The sequence below is a fragment of the Cheilinus undulatus genome, linkage group 21, assembly GCF_018320785.1.
Source record: "Cheilinus undulatus linkage group 21, ASM1832078v1, whole genome shotgun sequence".
NCBI lineage: Eukaryota > Metazoa > Chordata > Actinopteri > Labriformes > Labridae > Cheilinus > Cheilinus undulatus.
Genome location: NC_054885.1, coordinates 30,831,405 through 30,854,518, shown reverse-complemented (window position 1 = coordinate 30,854,518; position 23,114 = coordinate 30,831,405). Strand labels below are relative to the sequence as shown.

Here is a 23,114-nt window from a genome sequence, read left to right as displayed (position 1 = left end):
TATGCATCTGGACACAAACAATACAAACAATAAGAACAACTGCCTCATTTTATTAACAAAAATAACCAGAACTATACATTTTAATAGCCATGTTAACACTGGTACTGATGGTTTTAGGTTTGCAGCAAAAAATAAATCAAAGCTGTCAAAACTTTAATTTATTTTCAACCAACAACATTTAGCTATAATTATAATCTTACAAAAATGCATCTGTTTTTGTAAGACAGGTGCATAGGAGATGAATGCATCTATGAAAATTGCAGGCAAACTCCTACACCTATCCAACTTCCACACATTAAAAACAAGAAACTATTTATTGTTCTTCTTCTTCTTCTATTTCAATTTCCATAAATTCAAAGCTTGTATCATACTGAAGTTTAAAATTCAGCTGTTGTAACAGCTCTAAAACAAATAATACATAAATAATGCTGAACAGACCGAGCAAGCACAACCAGACTGTATCCAAACACTGATGTGTGCCTTAGTTGTGCCGACACCGGCCTTTAAATTTCATGGAGTTCTCACGAGACAGCATTTTGAATTTCTTGGCCCTATCAACAGAAGTCATCATCGTTTTGAAGATAACTCCAGGCGTGTCTGTACCTGCTGCAGACAAACCTGAAACTCACATAAATCAGCACAAGAGGAGACGAGAGAAAAATGTAGAGCAGGCTGCAGCGCAAGACGAGGAGAAAAAGGTAAATCGACAAGTGAGAAAGTCTGCGGTAAGTTAATCATTGTCATACTGATGCCTGAGTTGGAAACATTTACACTCGACAGCCTTTAATAAAATTCTTAAACGTTTGGGACCAGCTGATCTAGCTAAGGAAGAGAAAGGAAAAGACTATGTGAGTGACATCAGCAAACTAACCATAACCGTCAACTGTGTCAACAGCAGAGATCATGAGATAGTCATGTCCATAAATCAGTCTGTGATCCTGACAGGTGCCCAGATCTAGTTAAAGGGTGCAGATAACTGTCTGTGCACTAACTGTACTAAACAAGTATTTCTAGCAACGTTTCACCCCATTGATGATGAAAGAGTCTTGAAACCAGAACGCCCCAGCAACATTTAGAGAACAACCTTAGGAGACAAGCGGATGAAAAAGTCTTGAGCTCTAATAGAATCATTCTCTAAACCTGTGGCTCCCAACCTTTTTTCCTCAAAGCCCACCCCCTAAGAATAGCTGAGCCCACCCAGAACTGACAAAAAGATACACTGCTGTAAAAAAAATCAACATCTCTTTTTAACAGTTTCATTGATAAAACCTCAGAAAACAGGTCAACAGTGTTTTGGGGTTTTAGCTGGACTTGAGTAAAAATGTGAAAATCTAATTTTGACAACCTCAGAGCAGAAACCCCCTCCGAGAACTTTGCCGCCCCCTCTTAGGGGGTCCCACACCCAAGGTTGGGAACCAACGCTCTTAACTACAAGTTTGTTCAAGATTGTTCTTTTACATGTGCAAATATTGAAATTCTAATCTATCTTTTGTTTTACGTGATACGTTTCATCTATAAAATATCCACAAATGCTAAAACTCACATACAACATGGACGAGTTAGACAGGATGTGGTAAAAGTGATAATATCTGAAATCAAATTAGATATTCATAGACATGCATAGAGAAAAATATTCATACTTAAGGTACTTAACATGCTTAAATGTGTGAATATCCTTTGATAAATGTCTTTAACATTTACTCAGAATGAAACTAGCTGCTCAGCAGGAACTAGACTTCTAATAAAGGTGGAGAATATTATGAACAGTTGAAAATAGCAGTCTGTTTGGGCACAAATCCTTCAGGTATCAACTAGAAAGCTGATGAAGAATGGCTTTATTGGGGAAAGGGAAAAGTTTGGGATCGGCCCAGCCAGAGTCCCGATGTGGATCCTAATCAATATCTGAAGAGGGCTGTGCACAGGATTTGCCCTTTAAAGCCCAAAACACACCAGCACCATAGCGTTGCTCACATTGTGCACATCCCGTCTGATGACGCCCCTTAAGTGGTGCCCTAACACATAAATGTTAAATCTTGAAACTCCACCAGTCAATGCTGAGCCTGGAGCTTGATACCAGAGGCAGTCGGCTCAGGACTCGCCTCCCCGCCTCACTGGGTAAGTGAAAGAGATGATTAGAGCAGCGGTGTTTCACCAGCAGCCCAGGCCTCTCACTTATTCTACACCTCAAATGGAAAATGGCACCAAATGTCTTCTTCTTTACTCTCAAACAGAGCTGTGACTTCAGAAGCTGAGATGTAAAAAGTGTCTGAAAATCAACCACACCAATAAAGCAGTGGCGTAAAGTGCCACATGTGTCTGACTGCCACTGGTGTGAGTCTGTTCATAAAAAATAATGGTGGCAGGGCGCAGACGGCCTGGTGGTTAGGTCGCGCACCATGAACACGAGTGGTGTGGGTTCAACTCCAGTCTTCGGCTCCTTTTCCAAATGTCCTCCACTCTCTGACTGTATCCACTATCCTCCTCTGTCAATAAAGGCGGGCGATCGTTTGTAAGTGCGTCAGGAGGCGCTGGTGTGTTTGAGGCTTAAATCTGAAAGATTCTGTGAGCTTTTGCAAGGAAGTGTGGGCAAATTTTGCAAAAATCAGATCGGCTACACTGATAGACTCAAATCAAAAGGTGCCTCAACAAAGTATCAGTCTAGGGGTTTGCATAATTATTAATTACATAACCTGTTTTTCATCAAATCCTCCAAGAACATTTTGAGTACTATTACAGGTGCATGTATACTTTTTGTAGCAACTGCATAAAAGTATTTACAGGAACTGTCGACAGACATCGACCCATCAGCAAGAAATGTGGCATGCACCAATGTCAGCAGCTGATGCTTATCTGTTGTTTCACTATTATAGTCACTATTGCTGGTAGGTGTTATACCCAACTGCTGATTCAGAGCCGGATAAGCTTGGATTTTTCTTCATAATGAACGGGAGTTTTTCACGACCATCAACTTTGTGGGCATGTTCTAGTGACATCTTAAGAGAAGAAACAACTAACAACAGATTAAATAAATCAAATATCAACGGGTACAAAGAAATACTAAGTTGTTATGCAGGAAACGTGGTATCAGCAATCAGGTGCATTTTTACACATCAGTATCTGTACTGGCCAAATTTTCCTTATCAGTGCATTTTAATGTTTTTAGAGGGAGCTGGTAGTAAAACTAAGATGAAACTTTGACTTGTTTGATACTTTGTAGTCTAAATCCTTATTTAAATGTTTGAAAAGGAACATTAAACAAATGGTAAGCATGCAGTTTCATCATGCATCTATATCCTGGAGATTATGATGTCAGGTTGCAGTGGTTGAAATATTGAATACCATTGTTTGCCTGGCGAATCCTTCCTAAAATATGTCAGCAATGCAGCCTGGGTGTTGCTGAGCTACCAAACATTATTCCTACAACAACACCTCTGTAAAGTCATACACCTTAATCCACTTGCAGTAACTATGAGGAATGAACACTGAAACTGCAGCAAAAAGTGCTGCAACCACTGCAGAAAGAAGGCTAAAATATAATCATAGGGAGATGATGACGGTTATCTAACAGCGGGCATCACAGTGCCAGGCAAGGCCCATTAGAGCTCTCAGTGCCTCTCATTAGGGAACCATTAGTGACAACTACTTTAACTTCCCAGACCACCCACCTCTAAGTGGCAGAGACAAATGGACTCGGAGAGAATCGACTGTTCCCTCTCTGTCTCATCTCTCATCCCGGTAAAAACAATGCAGCAGTGTGCCAGGCAGGCTGAGCCGGGGCCACAAAGAGTGTTAAAGTTCCCCTCTCTCCATCAGCTGAACAAAAGAGCAGCAGCGTATAACTGGATCAGGCAGTCAGACGTTCAACTGTTCTCTAACACGATTAATGGTGACGCAAGTCAAGGGTGCTGATTAATGCTGCCAGGGCTAACCGAGCCAAAGAGATGGAGGCTGGCTGTCAACAAAGGCTTTCTGTATAACTTCAAAGCCCCCACACTCATTTATTGTTGGATCCTAATAAAGTATGTGGTGATGATAAAAGCATCACCACCTACGGAAAAGAATTACAACCACCCTTTAATATACTTCACTGCAATATAAAGGCTTTCTCTGGGCTTCTATAGGCATAACATAATGATTAAAAGTGAGGAAATAAAACTAACATATAACATAAATAATATAGTGTTTCTTTTATAAACAGGATCATGTGTTGCTCTAACACCTGCTGCAGCAGATAATTTACTAAAAATGGAACTGATGAGAATCTATCTTCTGTAAAAGCAAGTAAAATATTCAGTACAGCAAGAGAGGAGGGACAAATGTGTCATTACAGTGTATTTATATGCATTCAACATGTAGACCTGATAGGCTAATAACAATCAAATACTTTTAAAAATATGAGTTTTAAGAGAAAACAGGGTCTGTTTCCGTTGGTAATGAATGAAAACTAATGAACAAAAAAGTTAAATAACAGCACTGTCATACAGGGTGTTATTTCTGCCCTGTTTTCAACTTAACTCTTTTTATTTTTTATTTATAAGTAGTTTAGGACACCAGGATGACTTTAGTTGCGTCATACATTTACCTCATGGCTCTATTAGTCGATTAAATGTATTCAAAGCTCACTTCTTTGACTGAAGACAAAGAGGTTTGAAGAAATACGCACAAAGTTGACTCAGTAAATACAGCAGGGGTGGCACAAATGTCAGAGTAAACACTGTAAACAAGGCCACACAGCCCACCGCTCACCTCACATTTGGTTGCTGAGATTTACTAGAAGTAAACTCTCCCACGAAAAAACAGACAAAATGCTCCATCTCAGCCGTTTAAAATTCTCGGAAACATACTTACAAAGACACATAACCCAGCAAAAAACAACAAAAAGCTTCCGGAGACGATGAAGAAATGTCTTTCCTTCAATGTTTCACTCACCTACTCCGTCTTCCGATTTCAACACCATGCTGTCTGTGCTTGGCAGGTCCCGGTCAAAGAAACTTTTAAGATGTTTCCGAGAGTCAAAACTTCCTTTAAAAACTTATAAATGAAGTCTCTTTCTTTCTTTGGTGTCTCTGAGTCGAGTTAACACACACTCCTGGGAATAGTTTCTTTGGTAAGTGAAGGGTGGCTCCGTGTCGACAGCCTGAGGGAGTGGTTTGAAAAGACGGAGGACTTTAACCAATGTTTCCTGCGCGCGAGCTTCTGTCAAGGCATGCGCAATAAAACCAACAGTATCCGGTTATCACTTTCACAATAAAAGCCGTTCGAATCTTTGAAGCGTTATAAAGACTTAGCTGAAATAAATCGTAAAAAGTCATACGGTTGAATTGACATAGCATTTTTGTTGCGTTACAGCAATTTTTTGGAAGCAATTTTAGCTCTCAAACGGTACCCACGGAAAATATATTGAGTTATTATTATCTAAATAAATGTTGTTTTTCCCTTTTGATTTAATTTTTGCAGAGGAATAAAATAGCAATGTTAAATCATTTCCTTCAGTGTATTATTCAATGTTTATATTTTTAGATGTGTTTTATGTTTGAGAAAAGTTACACCATATCCTGTAAGCGTTTCTAACTCTGCTGACTTGACACTAAAAGTCCGAAGGTGAACCAAATGTGCCTGATGACGCGTCTGCCGCCTGCGTTCCCACCCTGTTGCCCTGGGCACTGCGCTCTCTTTGTCACACGGACACATAACTGCTGTTGGGACAGGGTTCAGTGGGGGCGGGGAGACCTGCGTGGTGATTGACACCCACAGATAGTTCACTTCTGCTGATCTTGCGCTTGTTATTGGGCTTTAGTTCACCACATCCGCCGAAAGCACATGTGTGTAGGGTTTGTAGTCAGCCTGAAATCAACCGTTTCTGTAGAAAATAGCAACAACACTTGTCTGCGGCACAGGAAAATATTCAAAGCAACACCTGTTGAATATTCGTGCACAGGAAATCACAGTTTGATTCAGATTTTGAGAAAGAAAACACTTTTGTGTCCTTACTTTAGTCTACATTGAAATATTTGCCCATAAAGCTTGAAGCTTTTTATCATAATATCGTTCAGGAAGTTCAGGGTTGCGTTCTTCACATTGTTAGGTTTATATCCTCATGAGGCAAACAGGCAACTGTCTGGAGCCTTGTGCTCCAAAAGAGCCTAAAGATATATTCATCTTAGGTGTGCTTCAAATAAGAGGCAAACGCCTAAAATTACAAGCACGATTTTAAAAATGGACGCTGTTTAAATTTCAAATGAAAACAGAATGCAATGATTTGCAAATCTCATAAACCCATGTTTTTATTCACAATAGAACACACCATATCAGATTTTGAAAATTAGACATTTCACAATTTCACGTAAAATAACAGCTCATTTTGAATTAGATGGCAGCAACACATCTCAAAAAAGTAGGGACGGGTGACAATAAGGCTGGAAAAGTAAGTGTTACTTGTAAAACAATGGCTGGAGGAGATTTTGTAGCTAATTAGGTTAACTGGCACATGACTGGGTATAAAAGGAACATTTTGGAGAAGCAGAGTCTCTCGTTGGCAGAGGTTCACCAATCTGCAAAAGACTGCACCTTAAAATTGTGGAACAGTTTCAGAAAAGTTTTCCTCAATGTAAAATCCCAAGAGTTTGAATATCCCACCATATCCAGAAAAGCTGCCATCCTCTCTGGGCCACTCATTTAATATTGACTGAGGCCAAATGGAAAACTGTTCTGTGGTCATATGAATCTAAATTTGAAATTCATTCCATGGATGCCCTGTCCTGTGGACTAAAGAGGATCCAGCTTAACAGTGCACAGATCAAAAGCCTGCATCTCTGACGCTAAGGGTTTAGAGCAACATGCTTCCATCCAGACAACGTCTCTTTCAGGGAAGGCCTTGCATGTTCAGCAAGACAAATCTACCATATACAGCATCCGTTACAACAGCATGGCTTTACAGTAGAAGAGTTCTGTGGCTGAAATGGCCTGTCTGCAGTCCAGACCTTTCACCAATAGAAAACAAAGAGCATCATAAAATGAGCCTAAAAAAGTAGCAAAGACCCAGGACTGGTGAGCAGCTAGATAAGAATGGGACAACACTTTTCTCCCAAAACTCCAACAACTGGTCTCCTCACTTCCCATACATTGTTGGAAGAGGGGATGCAAGACAATGGTAAACATGGCCCTGTCCCTACTTTTTTGAGATGTGTTGCTGCAATCACTTAATGAGCTAACATTTGTATGAAATGGTAAAATGTTTCACTTTAAGCATCTGATGTGTTGTTAATGTTCTATTGTGAATAAAATATGGGTTGATAAGATTTGCAAATCACTACATTCTGTCTTTATTTTCATTTTATAAAGCATCCCAACTTTTTTTGAATTTGGGTTGTACTTTCAATGATGCATGTCTTCAATGAAGACATGCATTTTGAATGTAAGGAGGCCAGAAGTGAAAGTGTAGCATAAAAATAATCCAAAAACAATTCCAACAGCGAGGTCCAAGCCCTTCTAAAAGCCCAACAATGTCATCACATCAATCAAAATTACTCAGCATCCCCACTAGATATACCAAGGTAGCTCTAGAGACATATTAAAACCACAAACTGTTTAATTACTGTGCTATAATTAGATGCAATAAATAAAAATGCATGATTTATGGCAGAAGAAAATGATATTGCACCAACATTGAGCATATATGTTTTTTATTTTGACTAGTTTTACTTAGACTAGAGATATGTAGAATAAGTGGATGTGGTGAATTTGAGTTATGATGCTCTTTTAAGAGAGGTAAACAAGTACTATTAGGTATTAGATCTAAGATTTGGACATGTCCTAATGCTTTAAATACTTCGTTCACTCACTACGATTGCTTTAGTTATGGGGGAGATCTTCATATTGCATAGTATGACTTACAAAAGCTGTGTATGATTGTGTAACTTCAAAGTGTGTGAAATCACCCCACAAAGACCACAACCATGTAGAGATATTTCATCAAACTTGAAGGTTCTGCAGCACTTCCGCTGAATCTGAGCAGTCTGCTCTGGTTTAAAACAGTCTCTTTTATTTAACACTTCCATGTTTCATCTAGGCCAATAAAAAAGCCACTCCAGGGTATCTTAGATGCTTCTTTTGATCAATATGTAATCTGACTGAGGTTTGTTTATTATAGCGGGACGATATTCCTTGAAAGCACACATTAAGAACAGCTCTAAGTGTTAACATCCAGCTTTCCATTCCTTACTATAGTTATAAATGTGTCTTCTGTTTGTATAACACCTGTCTATCAGCACTGCTGAGCCTGTCCCTGCCTGTTGATGATTGCAGGAAGAGGAATGCTGAAGCACAGCTGATGAAAGAATCCACAAAACAACATCTCCAGTGTTTCCTTGTAAATCCCTCCTCTCAAGTCAGATGGAAGAAATATACATACAAGGAGTCTTTTTTAAAATATTTTCCCTCAAAAGCTGGGACGTCCTCTTCTGCTGAGGCCCTTAAAAGTAAAATTATCTTGACAAAAACTCACTATTATAAGGCATAAGTGAGCGTGCCCACTTGATTTAAGGAGGCTGTCCTCAAGCTGTGCTCTGTGAATGCGCCTGTTGTGCCTCCTAAATTCACCACTTGACAATGTGCTCAGTGTGAAGTGAATCCTGTTCACAGAGTTTCAATTCACTGCTGCATCTCTTAATCCATGCACTTCCCTGAGATCAGCAGTAAAAACCCCAAACTAGTGAAACTAGACAAACTGTTTGACCTTTGAATGAATAAAAAAGGAAAACATGTCAGACCAGTGCAGTATTGTGTGCAACTTCCTGTCTTACAGAGAGACTGAGCCGCTCCTGGAGCTGATGTGTGACGTTCATGGAGTGTTTTGCAAACACAAAGTTACCGTCAGACTTGGTTATGAAATCCAAAGAGGGTTTTGTTCTTGCTTTAAAAGATGCAGCTCATTATAGGTTTGAGAAAATTCCTTAAATTATCAAGATTTTTTCCCTTTTTTTCCATTTTCACTGTGCAAATGATTAATCTAAACCTTTCTGACAACATTTGATGATAAAATATTTTTTAAAAAGCATCATAAAGGCATTATTTAAAGTAATACTAGACTGGATTTGACCATACTGCTAAGTTTCTTTGTATTTTGCCTGTCTGTGAAATTATTGACCAATAAGACAGAGCTCTTTCTATCCTCTTTCCAGCAGTGTTCAGTCATTTTCTTTCTGCAAAAAGCTGCTCTCTAACATCCAGGAAACACTTTTAACACACAAAAGCCTTGCTAATATTATCAAAAAGCCATTGTTTGGTCTTATCGTTCTAGGTTTAGCCCTTAGGATTACTGGAAAGATCCAGGTTCTCGTGTGAAAAGAGCCTTTCATTGAGTTAAGTCAAACAATAGTCCTTTTCTTCTGTCAGCCGGCTGATCAAATAATCAGAGCTACTGACTTTGCACGGTAAATCAGCATGAAAGAGTGAGCGCTATATTTATCCTCCACGCAGGTCCAATGATACAATGTCTTTGTTGTATCATCAAAATGTTCTTACAACTCTGCCTCTGGATTTTAAGATTCAGTAAGGAGTGATGAAATACTCCAGCAAAAACTGGAGTGCTTGCACATAAACAGTGTTAAAAATGGATGCAAGAGAGGCTGGGATAACATGACTTGTGTATAAAGCCGCATTTATTCATGCTATTCAAAATGTAATATAACCCAGTCAAAGAGAGGACGTTGCTATGCAGGATATCTGATTTTTGAGTTAAATCAGTGATCATCTATGTGAGATGAGCACGGAGAGACTGATGATGGACTGTGGCTGTGTCACAATATAGACCTTAGATGTAGCTGCATTTTCCTGACATCACCAGGCAAAGTCATCCAAAGCTTGGTCAAAAAGAGGTACCTGGACTTAGTTAAGGTTCTCAAAGATGTTTCACCCCTTTCAGAGGTGAGATAAAATATCTTCAAGAACCATAACCTAGTCCAGTTACCCCTTATGGTTTATTTCTATGAAACTGTGAAAATGCACAGGTCTCTGACTTTGCAGGGAAAAATGTACTTGTTTAACAGTACCAGAATTTGATAGAAAATTGCACAAGACAAAAAAATCAGGAGGATTTATAGCAGAAAAGAATACCAGAGTGACCCCTGCTGATCATATGCAGCAACTACAACTCTGCAGAGGTGGACCTCAAAATTTTAAGATCTCTGCAACAGCCATGGTGACATGATCACCCTTATATTACAAAACTAAAATTTCTTAACCTTGTAAGGCCTGATCATCCAAGTAATTGTCTGAAAATCTATTCAAGAACCACCAAAAAAGGGAACTCTAATATATTGAATAAATAAGGGGGTTCTTTTTATATCTTTTGTAATACATTAGGCATTTCCTTTAAGTTTTCGGAGTCAAAAATATTCTGAGATAAAATATGAACATGCAAAATGTCTTTTTAACCACTTTAAATTCAAATGTTTATTCCTCTTTCATTTTTGCCTTTATTAACAGTTTTGTTGTGCACCTAAAATAGAACAGCATCATGTAAATCATTACTAAACTGATAAATCTGCACTGAAATACATCAGTGGTTCTCAACTGGTCTAGAATCAGGACCCACAACTACCTCCGTAATGAAAATTGCAACCCAAATTTATATTAACTGACCTTAAATCTGGCAAAAGTTACGACTGCACCATAACCATAATGCAGTGGTTCCAAGGGTATTGAACACATAGAGGGGCCTGTTGTGAAGGCTGATCATCTTGAATGAAGCTCCAAAAGTAAAACAACTGTTATGACCCTGGGCCATAGTTTTGTATTGTTTCTGTTTTACTGCACATGTGCAGCTCCGTGTCCACCCCTGCAGTGTTGAGTGTGTGTGAGTGTGTGTGTGTTGGTGTGTCTAGGTGATCAGGTGCTGATGTAGGTGACTGTGGCTGATTGGATCATTGAAGAGGAAGGTGCTGCTTCTGATTGGATCAAGCCACTCCTCCAGCTTTTAAGTATAAACCGCTGCAGTCTGCTCTCCTCTTCACCAGCCACTTCCAAAGAAGCCAGCAGCTCTGTGAGTTGTAGCTTAGCTTTTGTGATTGTAGATTCTGATTGTGTAGTCTCTGAGATTAGTTTTGGTAAAGTATTGCTCAGATTTGCGATCATTTGTTTGTGAAAATTATTGTGAGAATATTTGTTAAACTTTCAGCTTTTTGCAGCAGAGAGCAACCCGTTGGTGGATTTGTTGTTACTCATATCAAGACAATTAAACTGCTGCTTAACTTTGCTTTACTTGTACTACTGGCTTTCTTGGGAGTGGGATGAGTGGGGCCACACATTGTGTTATGTCCAGGTTCCCCTAAACTGGGATGTAACACAACTACCAGGCTGTCTACTATCACACTCCTCTAACATCTTCACTTGACTCAGCCTCTCTCTGCACTGGAGACACTTGTTGGTTTTTACAACAAAAAAGGGATTGTATATCCATTATTGTGCATCCATACTGATGATTGCTTTCCTGACCCACCAGTTGAGAACCAAGGCAACAGATTTTAGGGCTCATTGATGACGGCAAAAATTATGATCATGATTATTTGATTGATTGTTTGAATTGAAACTCTGCATGATATATTGTACAAAAAAACACAAAAACAGGCATAAATATCCCATTTTCCTCTTTAAAAATCTAAAGTAAGTCTTAAAATTGTTTTTTTAAATATGCAAAAAGAAATCACCGCCTCATTAAAAGCAGTGAAATATCCCCTAAATGCACACATTTTCAACAGCATAAGTCACAAACTAAGGAATATAAAAGTTGTCTCTATCACTTAAAAATCCTTTTTAAGTATTAGTAACAATTCGAAAGGTTTTGTTTCTTTATCTTTTACAAAACTGGCAAAAACATTCATTTATTATTACAATGGAGTCATTGGCTTTCACCATTTTAAAGCATGCTTTCTGTCTGTTCTGGTAATTTTTGCTATGCATAAAGCAAAAACTCTCATTGTGGCTGCAAAAATGTGTGCATCAGCTGGTTTCATGCTGTTATAACCTAGTGGTTAGCTGTTTCACATGCTTCTTTTTATCGGCTTCTCTGACTTTCTTTAAAATATTGAGGCGATCATGCTGTTTGAGAGGCAGGTTAAAGAAGTAAACACCAGGTAATAGATATCAGAGCAGATTACTTCATGCATGCCACGCATTCTTTGGCATTGTCTGCTCTTTGGCAGCTAAAGTTTCCTTGCTTCATCTCTGCCTGACTGATAGCACAAGCTGTTTTTGACACATTCCTTTTACAGGTGCCGTGACATTTCATGACACCTCTGAATGAGCAATCATATAATTTTCCGGGTAATAGGCAGAGCAGACCTGGGTGATTAATTGCAGACATGAGTCATAAGCCATACAAGAATATATCAAGCTCTTGTGGCATTTTTCAGAAAAGGACGTGAGGAAAAAGTGCTTTGCAGGCAGGCGGCCACTCTGTAGTCACAAAGGAGATGCTGGATTTTATATTAAAACAGCTTCTTTATGTGTTCTCAGAACAATATTCTGTGCTTTCTTATTTATCTTTTGCAGCTTGCACAGATACGCCAGCAAAACTACTGCAGGTCTTGTGCATTTTAGGAAGATGGTGAGAAATGCCAGACTGTCCTACAGTATTAATTAGAACAAGCAGAATGACTGCTTAGTTTAATACAAGTCATTTCTGTTGCTTACTTCTTGTTTTGAATTGAGGACTCTATTCAATTAAACTAAACAGTTTAGTAATTATCTTATGCCTCATGGGGACTCCTCAAGTCAACATAATGAGTAAGCAGCGAAGGTGAATGAAGGTCAGCAGCGACTCTCTGATCGACTTGGAAATGTCTAGTGGGTCAGAAGGTGGCTAAACAAAAGATCAATCAACTCATATAGACAGTGTTAGGTATAAAGTAGAGTGCATTAGTTTTAGGCATGCAGGGTGGTAAGGATTCATCACGAGGCCTGATGTTCTAAAACCCAGCGGCTGAAAGATGGCACAGAAAGAGTCAAGCTCCACACATGTTGACACACATATCGCCTGTCACCCAAAGTCAATATCGATGGCATCTCCTTTGCCTGTGCATTTTCAGCCCTGGTATTTCGTCTACAGACGGTGGCGTTTTTTGTTTTGGTCCTTAGGACGTCATCAGCACACGGATCTGATCCTTACTGAAGGCCAGGCAGTACCCAAGCTGATGCTTACTCGTAACATCCACAACTTACTCTTCTCCTAGCCACTTTGGAACTTTTTGGCCAAATCTTAACCTATTTTTACAACTTTCTGTCCCTCTTTGCCAATTTCAGCCCATTTTTGCTACTTCTTTTTGCCACTTTAAACCCATTATTCTTGTTTTAATTTATGGCAATTTTTTGCCTCTTCTTATTGCTACTTTTAACTAATTTTTGCATCTTTTTGTTGTTGTTTTTTTTTTGTTGCAACTTTTAACCCATTTTTGCTGATTTTAACCCATTGAGGCCACTTTTGTTCCCAAATGTTGCCCGTTTTTACCCTATTTTACTATTTCTAAGCAATTTCTGCTCCTTTTTTACCCATTTGTTGCTGCTTTTTGCTCCTGTTTTCCACCTTTTTTTACCATTTTTAGGCAATTTTGCAGCTTGAACCCAATTTTTTCCAGTTCTTTTTGCTTCTTTTAACCCATTTCCTGCTGCTTTTTGCCTTTGTTTTCCAAAATGTGCTTAATTTAAACTCAGTTTTGCAGCTTTTAGCCCTCTAGACCATACTTAACTCCTTTTCCCCCTTCTGTCCATTTCTGCCAATTTTGGCCCATTTTTGTGACTTCTTTCCACCACTTTAATCCCATATTTCTTGTTTTACAATATTTTGCCCCTTTTTGTCTACTTTTTGCTCATTTTTTACTACTTGATTTTGCTTTTTTAAACTCATCTTCAACTTATTGTTCTTGTTTTTCATCTTTATCCCATTTTCATCCATGTTTGCACTTCCCCTCATTTATGCCACTATTTTTGCTATTTCTGTCAAATTTTTGTTTCTTTGTGCCCTTGATTTCTACTTTTTCATTTTTACCAATTTTTGCTGCATAAAGCCACATTTGCTGCATTAATGTAGGCCTTTCAGTGTGAAAATTGTACATACTGTACCTTTAACTACAGGCTGACAAAGCAATTGTTCATCTGTAGCTGATTAATTATGCATAAGCAGCCTGACAAATAATAAACAGTCTTTGGGAATGGTTAAATAACCCTCCTGCTGTTCAGAGATGGATCGTGTCTGCAGGCATGAAAGCCTGATGAGGCCGGCATGTTGACACATTTTCAGAGCATCAATAGGTCCAACAGCCTGTTATAATGCCTGTGATAGCCCAGAACATAATAAAACATGATTCAGTTCACCAGCATGCCTGTTCTTATTAAGACTTTTTAAAATCAATACAAAAAGACATGTTAGAAAAACAAACCACACCATGCAGAAATGTATTTCTATCAGAGCTGTGTGGATTTCATCTTTCTTGGTTTGGTTTCCCACATACTCCTCTTTGAAGAGGTTTCTGGTGGTCTGTCTCATTTGGGATCCAGAACACGTCAAACCGTGTCTCATCAGAGGAGAACAGTTCTGTCTCAGCTAGGATAACATGTTAACACTGTTCTTCTTTCATGTAAGTGATCAGTGAGGCCGTGTTATCACCAGCAGAGGAATCACTGTTTCATTTGATCACTGCTGAAGAGAAGTATGCAATAAAAAAAAGGTATGAGGAGGAACATTTTTCTGGTACCAAAGTTGAAATAATGTCAAAATAAAACACAGTTTACCTGGTTAAGCTTTAGAAATGACTCAGTGGGAAAAAAAAGGAGGGAAATCCCTCTAAGGTTTAACTGTTCTGCTTTCACACATGCAACTCTGTCCCTTTGTTTCTGTCAAAATCAGGTTTCTGTTCTCATTATTTGGCATCCTGCCATGCTGTTTTTTCACCTGCAGTCAGCAGCTAAAAAAAATCTGTTTCTAGTCACTCTTACAGGCACAGTTTTTACTGACATTGCCCACTATTGGGCTAGATTTGTGACTTCTACTGGGAAATGACAAATGTTGCGTTCTAAAAACAAATCTTTTTGGAGCAGAAGGTGGAAACTTGTTTTATTTCACGTAAAAAAAAAAACTGAACTTTTATTTTTTTGTGATCAGTTTAACATTAATTAAACCATGCAATTGAAGTCTGAGTCTTAGTTTTGTACATGCATTCAGGCTAATTTGTCTTGAATGGTGTATCCACTTTTACAAAGTATGTACTTTGTATGCATTCAATTTTGAAATAGTCGCATACTTTGTAATCTCAGCCTCACCTTCTGCTCAAAGCCTCTCACCTGACATGCCAGATCTAGACTGTGTTAGTCTACCTAGTATAGTCTATTCACATCCGTCTATGCAAAACGCCAGAAAACAGTGTGAACCTTGGACCTGTACTGCTCCGGCCTCCTCATGAGTATCATCCAGCCCTGCGCCAGGCCCATGCCCTATCCTCCCAGCTGACCCCTCCACATGAGGTCTGGTCCAACTTACCAGGTCCTGGACATCCAGTATGCAGTGAGCTGGATCCAGCAGATGGCCCCTCTCATCCCCGCTCTCCTGAGCATGTCAGCGTTAGACACATGGTCTCGCCAGCGATACCCAAAAGTGCACCGAAGAGAAGCTGTCACTAAAGAGTCTAGCTGAAGTTTTTGGCCATCAGTGAACAGCCAAGCCTTGCAAGAGTATAGTAAGACCAGGAGAACCACGGAACCAAGACTCTTTCGTCTGCATGCTCAGATAACGTGAGCGCCACACTGTCTCGCCCAGCAAACCCATCGCTCCATGCCAGAGTCCAAGTCTGCAGCTGATCTCAGCCTCCCAGTTAGGGGATCCATGGATTACACTGCCAGGACAGGTGAACTGCTCCTCAACTTCCACGCTCCCACCATTCACAGATTTGATGGCGGCATCCCTGAATGCCTGGATCTTTGCTTTGACCTAAGAGACGTGCATTCCCAACAATTCATCCTTCTCACTCAGCAAGTTAAGAGTCCCCACAAGAGCATCTGCAGTCTCCAGAATGATCACAGCATCATCAGCAAAAGTCCACATCAGTGACCTGGACATCACCAAATGGCGCTCTACAGTCTGCCTCACCCTTCACCTGTCCCATTATCTGGTCCATACAGGTACTGTGTAGGAGCTTACTTCACCTGAGGATCAGGGAAGAAGTGAGAGATGGAGCTGCCCTATTTCAGAGCACAAATCAGAGGGACTAAACATACGCGGCAGCAGGCATAGTCTGGGAGTAAAATACATAATGCAAGCTTGATGGGTAGTCATTATTGCTGCAGAGACTGTGGGAAATCAAACTCTTGCTGAAGCAAAAGAAGTGCAAAAACATCTTTTCAAACAACTCATGACAAAACCAGTCAGGAGACAAGCAAAGACATCTTTTCCACCATGCAAAACTTTCAGTGCAGTTCTTTGCTCTTCTTATGATAAACATATATTGTCCAGTAGCTGTATCCATGCTAATCTTGTCACTGTTCGCCATGATTTTCAAGCTTCAATGAAACCACGACTTTAACCACTGCATCATTCTCTTCAAATGACACTGATTGGTCCGATCATGGATTCTGGTCAATCTTTTGGCTTTGCAAGGTTACTGATACTGCTCAGCGTTTTTCAAAGTAGGGCCAAACACAACATTTTTATACATCTTCATTGATGATTACATATGATATGCATTCTTTTATATGCAAATATTTCAATTAAAATATTTTTTCCATATCACAAAACATATCACAGTCAGAAAAGATGAAAAAAGATCTCTTTTCTAACATCATCACCCTTTAAAGAAAAACTGCAGGTGTACAGATATTTTGGGGAGGTCTTGCTGCAAATAAATCACTGACAGGGTTAAAAATCCCTTATTGAGCCTAGCAAAGGTAATGTGTAATTTTTCTAAAGATACATTTTTCATCCTCCATGCATCAAAAGTTGGTGAAGTTGTGCCAAAAAAACCTCCTTTAGTTCTACAACGATCTGTAAAAGAGGCCAAGGATTCCCAGGACCTTGAACGGGACATCAGGGTTAAAGAGATATAAAGCAAAATAGGCCGGGATGTTAGCATCATCACACTGTCACTTTAGCGCCGTGGCCTCCTTTACAACCAGCTGATCTGGCAAATTTCCCTCCAACACTCCCTGTGCTCTCAGGGAGATCACTTTGTCCTCAGCTGACCCTGGAGCCGACACCTATTAATTTCCAAGTCTGATAACCGAGGCGAAGCCGGAGTCCACCTGCATCACGGTGCAGACGACCCTCTTAGCTGTGATGCTATTAATCAGCTTAATTGTCACCATGTCTGCTTTAAGCGTTACACTCTCTGCTATCAACTCCAGTGTGTGAGAATTAATTGGGCATGTTGAGTCACTCTCACTGCAACATTTACAGCATGAAAGGGCACTGACATAACACTCCACATGTGTTTTATTAAGAGGTGAGTTATTGAGAAGATAGGCACGGGAAGACGTCACTCACCGCGATGTAAGCCACTGAAAAGGACTGAGAAGTTTCTCACTCATGTTTGCACTTCAGGAGAGAGTCAAACAACATTTGGCGATAATTTATGAGTGATCTAACTGACGATAAACTCGCAGCACTGCCAGTTGATGAGTCAGCTGTGAATCACTAGTATGATTCAGGATTGAAAACAGAAACACCAACTCATTCTGAACACCGCCCAATCTTTTCCCGGACAACAGCTGCCATCACAACTATTATTATTGTTTTTCTGTTTGGCAGTTTGAGCTAAAAGAGTGCCACTTTCAGGCAACTGGAAAGTGAATGGGTGTCATTCATACTCAAGACAAGAGTTTATTATCATTGCTGGGAATGTTGGATGTGTCAAAGAATGCTACTTGAGGGAGCAGGAGCTGCTGCTGGAAGCTGCTGTCCTGTTGCTGTACCTCACCAGTTGAGAGCCACTGGTCTAGGCTTGCCCTCTTTGTAAAATGTCTTGAGATAACTTTGGTTATGAATTGGCACCATACTAACAAAGACTAACTGATTAATTGATTTACTGATTAGAAACAAACCTTGAAACTGAAACAATACCAGTTCAATACTCGATACCTTATGCAAAACTGTGAGACTTGTGCAAGTTGCAAACCTGCAGTCAGATTTTATTATTTATTTATGTCTGTAGGCCTGTCCTGCACAATGCTAATGAAATTCAACATATAAAATAGATTCTAAAAATATAGAGGCAGTTCATAATAAGATGTTGTCCTAGTAACAAAATCCCATTTTATTTTTCTATTTATCCAAAGCATTATGTTCACTCTGGGCACTGACAGGCACCCTTAATGCCAGATTGTCATCAGACAGATCCATCTTGCAGAGTTCCAATTCACAGCATTTGGGCTGAACCAATCAGTGTCATCAAAGATGAATGAGTCAGTAGCTAAGGGCGGGGTTTAGTTGGACTGTGAGCCTTTTGCAATGGCTGCCACCTGCAACAGTTTTTTTTAGAATTGGGCTACAATTCTTTATCATATAAAGAGCAAAAAACAACACTGAAGGCTTTTCATGACAGGAAGGATGGTTTTGCTCTTCTTGCAATCATACAGGTGGGGTTGAGTTGTACTGTAAGCTGGTGTATATAACGGCTACCACTGTAGCGATTAGCTTGGATGTATAGCAGTAGAAAAGCAACACTTTAATCAGACCTCAACCACATTTCTCTATCAAAACAAGAGCAAAGAGCCACAATGAAAGCTTCTCTTAACAAAAATGATGTTTTTGCATGTTTAACAGACCACCATGAGCCACCACAGTGACATGTAAAATAATAGTTCTATTGTAAGTTATTCAGCTATTCAGTCTTTTTAAAAGCACAAACACACCAAACAACTTAAGTGTAATTTATTTGTCATTTTGGAAGTCACATTTCCCAATATGGCTGCCATACTAGGATCCAAGGCAGCAGTGATAGCAATGTGCTAATTGTAAGTAGGGGTGCACTGATCGATCGGCCAAAATCAGCATCGGTGCTGATTTCCTTAATTTTAGGATTTCAGCAATCGGCCGATCCTTGTACATAAGATCGGTGAATAAGATCGGTTTCATATGCCTCTACCTGCTAAAAAGTGAAAAATAAAAGACTAAAGGGACTGACATAATTTAGTAGTTTGGACAGCAATGCTCTAAACCTTTCATTTATATTTGAGAGAACTATCTCATGCAGTTAAAACAACAAGTTTGTATTGTTTCAGGGGTATTGTTCAATGTTTTTCAACAAAATAAGATTGGAACATTGAAGGTGTATGCTGACAGTTATAAAAAAAAATTGGTATTGGCCAAAATCGGAATCGGCAGGTCAGGCTTTTTAAAGATCGATAATCGGTGATGAGCCAGAAAATTGCAATCGGTGCACCCCTAATTGTAAGCTAATGCTACATTTGTCATATAATATAATTTAGCAGCTCAGCATCATCCTACTTGCCGGCTAGCCAGCTAGCTTATATGATAACCTGTTTGTTTTGTACTCATTAGGGAGGTCATTGTGTTTGTCACTGAGGTGCTAAGTATTTGCTTGCTGCTACAACGTTTCGTAGCACCTTTAGCATACAGGCTCAATAAATCCATTTGTTCACCATTAGCATTGGCTTTACTTTTGGCGCTGTGCCTGCCTTCCTTGCTCACACTGCCATCTTGTGGAGATCCACGTAAAACTTATTAAATCTCCCAGCATGCTTAATACTCTATCAGTCACTTGCACCAGAGCCACAGAGGAAAAAAAAGAGAGAAAAATGGTTAAAGTTGCCTTCATTGTAAACACTGCCAGCAACCCCAAAAGCTTGCAGCATAAGCCAGTAAACAGGAAGGAAACAAGGTTGATCAAGCTGAGCAGTGCATCTCTACGTGTCATCTTTTGTTTGTGTTTTGAGTAAAAGCCACCAGGTGGCAGAATTCCCCGCACATGTAAAGCCAAGAGGAACTTTATTTATTAGTCTTACAAATATGTGTGAGTTATTTTGCATGCTTGAAAAACTGTTGTTGCTTTTCCTGAAACAAGATCAATAATTATTACTTCCCATTTCCAAAACCTCAAAAAGCCCCCGCTTTACATGCAGGTCCGTGCTGCTTATTCAGGGGTTTTAAAATGACTGAGACAGCACCGCTTCCCCTTGTTACGCACTCCGTCAGCTGATTCACCACAACCCGGAGAGGCTACTTCAGTCATGTCAACACAGCCTGACATTAGGGCTTCAAAATGCCACCCTGGCAGTGTCGTGTAATGCTGTTGCAACACTAAGCAACCAAGCAGACAACACGCGACACACACATCCTAAATCCAATCTAATTGCTACAGTGTGAGAGGACAATAAATGTGGGAAAACACGGACAGATGGTGGGAAAGTCTTAGCCTGCTCCATTTCTCCATCTGTAATCAGCCTGGGAAGCGGTGCGAGTTGTTTATCCAGGTTTAGGATGTGATCTCAGGTAAACACAACCCGGCCAACCTTGTTTGTCAGAAGACACGCGGCGTGGTAACAAGGACAAGGAAGTCAATTTGTCATGCACAGCCGAGCAGGACCAGTTTCAGGAGATGAGCATGTCAGTCCGTGTGTTTGCACCTGGAGTTTCAGCACCGTCATGGATAACTGAGTAAGGTCATGATGCCTTGTGAGCACAGTTGGCTCAAATTAGTTTGTGCAGCAAGAGATTAGTAAGTAATAAGCTCACACTCTCTCTCTCAGTGGGGGTTTAAGTTGTGCTTAATGAGGGAGCCTCCTTAGCCACAAGAAGCTCCCTCTATTTCTGTCTGACCATGGAGCCATGTGAGGGTACACTAATCACAACACAGCAAATCAGCATGCTCCCATGTTCTCCTGCACAAATCTAAAATGTTGCTAAGGCAATAACAAAATTATTAATAGCCGGATATGGAAATGCATAGAGGCTTAAGTTGCAATTAATAAGAGACCCACTGTAAGCATAAAGCTCCTTCTATTTCTGTCTGAATATTATCATTGCTGCTGGAGCTTTGGGTTTGTGCAAGAGTCAAACAAATACAACAAATTAGCATGTTTCCTTGCACAAATTTAAAACCAAATGAAAGAAAAGCAACCTATTTAAGCAAGATGGATCAATATTTGTGCTTTAGAGTAATGCAACACTGGATGCATAAAAAACTGAGACGACAGCAGAAAGGCTTTGGTTGAACTTTGAGGAGCCAGTCAGTGAAACACACAGGGATTTAAGCTGCAGTTTATAAGAGATACTCCTTTTCATTTCTGTCTTATCTTATCATTGCTGCTGGAGCCATTTGATTGTGCAATAGTTAAAAAAATACAACATTCCTGAATAGTTTTGAACTATTAGCATTAACTTATAGCCTAAAGTGACTTATTTAAGTCAGAAATGTTTGTTTTTGGGTGCAAAAGTTATGCAAATTGCATGTTAGTGACCAAAAAGCTGCTGTAAAAAGCTTCCTCTTTTCAATCAATAAATAAAACCAGAAAAGCACTTGGAGAGCGCAGACCTCCGCCATCAGCCCTATCTCCCAATAGTACAGAATCCTTAAAAAAATTCCTGAAACCAGAGGGTGACCCGGATCACTCCCAAAATCTTAACAGCTCTCCCTTATGCCATTTCTGACATTTCCTAAAAATTTCATCAAAATCTGTCCACAATTTTTTTAAGTTATGTTGCTAACAAACTAACAAACAAATTAACAAACCCTCCCGATCACATAACCTCCTTGGCAGAGGTAATAAATCGTTAGGTATTGCATCTCTGGGAACTCAACATAAGTACTAAAAAATGAATTAAAAACAATAAATGAATTTATTCCCACCAGAACGTCTTCAAACGATCTCAAAAAGCATGGGCGTTCAACTGCACTCTTGTGGTCAGAACAGATATTGCAATAACAAAAACTATGGCTAATAACCAAATAGGTTGATCACTTTTTTCTTTAAGGTATGTTTACATTTTCGGTGAATACTGAAATACAAAATAGCTACATGTATATCTGACGTGGATAACAAAGGTGTTTACTGAGAGGCAAGTTTGGGAAAAATTTTCTAGTGTTGTGAAGTGAGACTGCCGTGGCAGCTGATACAAACTTAGCCATGTTTGCATGCTAGTTATGTCACAACTTCCTTTATAAATTCACAATAAATTAAAAAAAAAATTGCATCAAATAAAAGATTAATCGTTAGGTATTGCATCTCTGGGAACTCAACATTAGTACTAAAAAACAAATTAAAAACGATAAATGAATTTATTCCCACCAGATTTTTAAGCGATCTCAAATAGCATGGGCGTTTACTGCCCTCTTGTGGTCATAATAGATATTGCAATAACAAAAACTATGGCTAATAACCCTATAGGTTAATCATTTTTTTTAAGTTACGTTTACATTTTCAGTGAATACCAATATATATAAAATAGCTACATGTGAATCTGACGTTAATAAAAAAGGTTATCAAAGGAACCACATATTCTACGCTTGTGACTTCCTCTTCTGGAGCTTTCTGATCGATGGGTATTGACGTGGTTTGGCAGTGGGTCGCGATGAAAATAGACCTGTAGCATATCTCGAACGATGTGGAGTGAAATGTCGTCCAGGCACGCGCTGCTGCCAGTCTGGAGCGCCTGCTGTGGAAATGCTCTGATATACTAGAGCAGGAGCGATTTGCTCCGCTGTATGATTTGCTAGCGATCGTGGCGCGGTCGCTTTATGTAGAAATTGGAGGTTATAAAAGTAGAGGGTAAAATGAATGTGGCAAAAACAAATGGATACAGTCTGCAAGAGAACTAGGGCTTGGGAGCAGACTTTTTTCCAGCAAGACAATGACCTGAAGCATACAATGAAAGCTACACAAAAATGGTTTAAAGACAACAGGGTGAATGTTCTGGAGTGGAAAAGTCAAAGCCAAGATCTCAGTCCAATAGAGATTTTCACACCTGACCCTGTTTGCAAAGAAGAATGGAGTAAAATTGCAGTGTCCAGATGTGCAAGCCTGATTGAGACCTATCCTATCCAGACTCAGTGCTGTGTTTGCAGACAAATGTACATCTACTAAATATTGACTTAAAGGGGGTGAATTTTCATGCA

The 23,114-nt window shown here is 39.6% G+C and overlaps 1 protein-coding gene across 3 annotated transcripts in view; it reads right to left on the bottom strand.

Annotated features, from left to right (window-relative positions):
• The window catches only part of cyth1a (cytohesin 1a), an 81,345-nt gene that overhangs the window by 41,288 nt on the left and 16,943 nt on the right, over positions 1 to 23,114 (bottom strand). Inside the window, exon 1 of one of the 3 annotated variants that reach the window (XM_041817061.1) lies at positions 4,930 to 5,157. The exons of the other annotated variants lie outside the window; for them this stretch is intronic. Coding sequence (XP_041672995.1) covers positions 4,930 to 4,957 — 28 coding nt within the window. The 5' untranslated portion in view covers positions 4,958 to 5,157. Of the gene's footprint in view, positions 1 to 4,929; positions 5,158 to 23,114 lie in introns of those variants that run through there. 3 annotated transcript variants of the gene reach the window in all.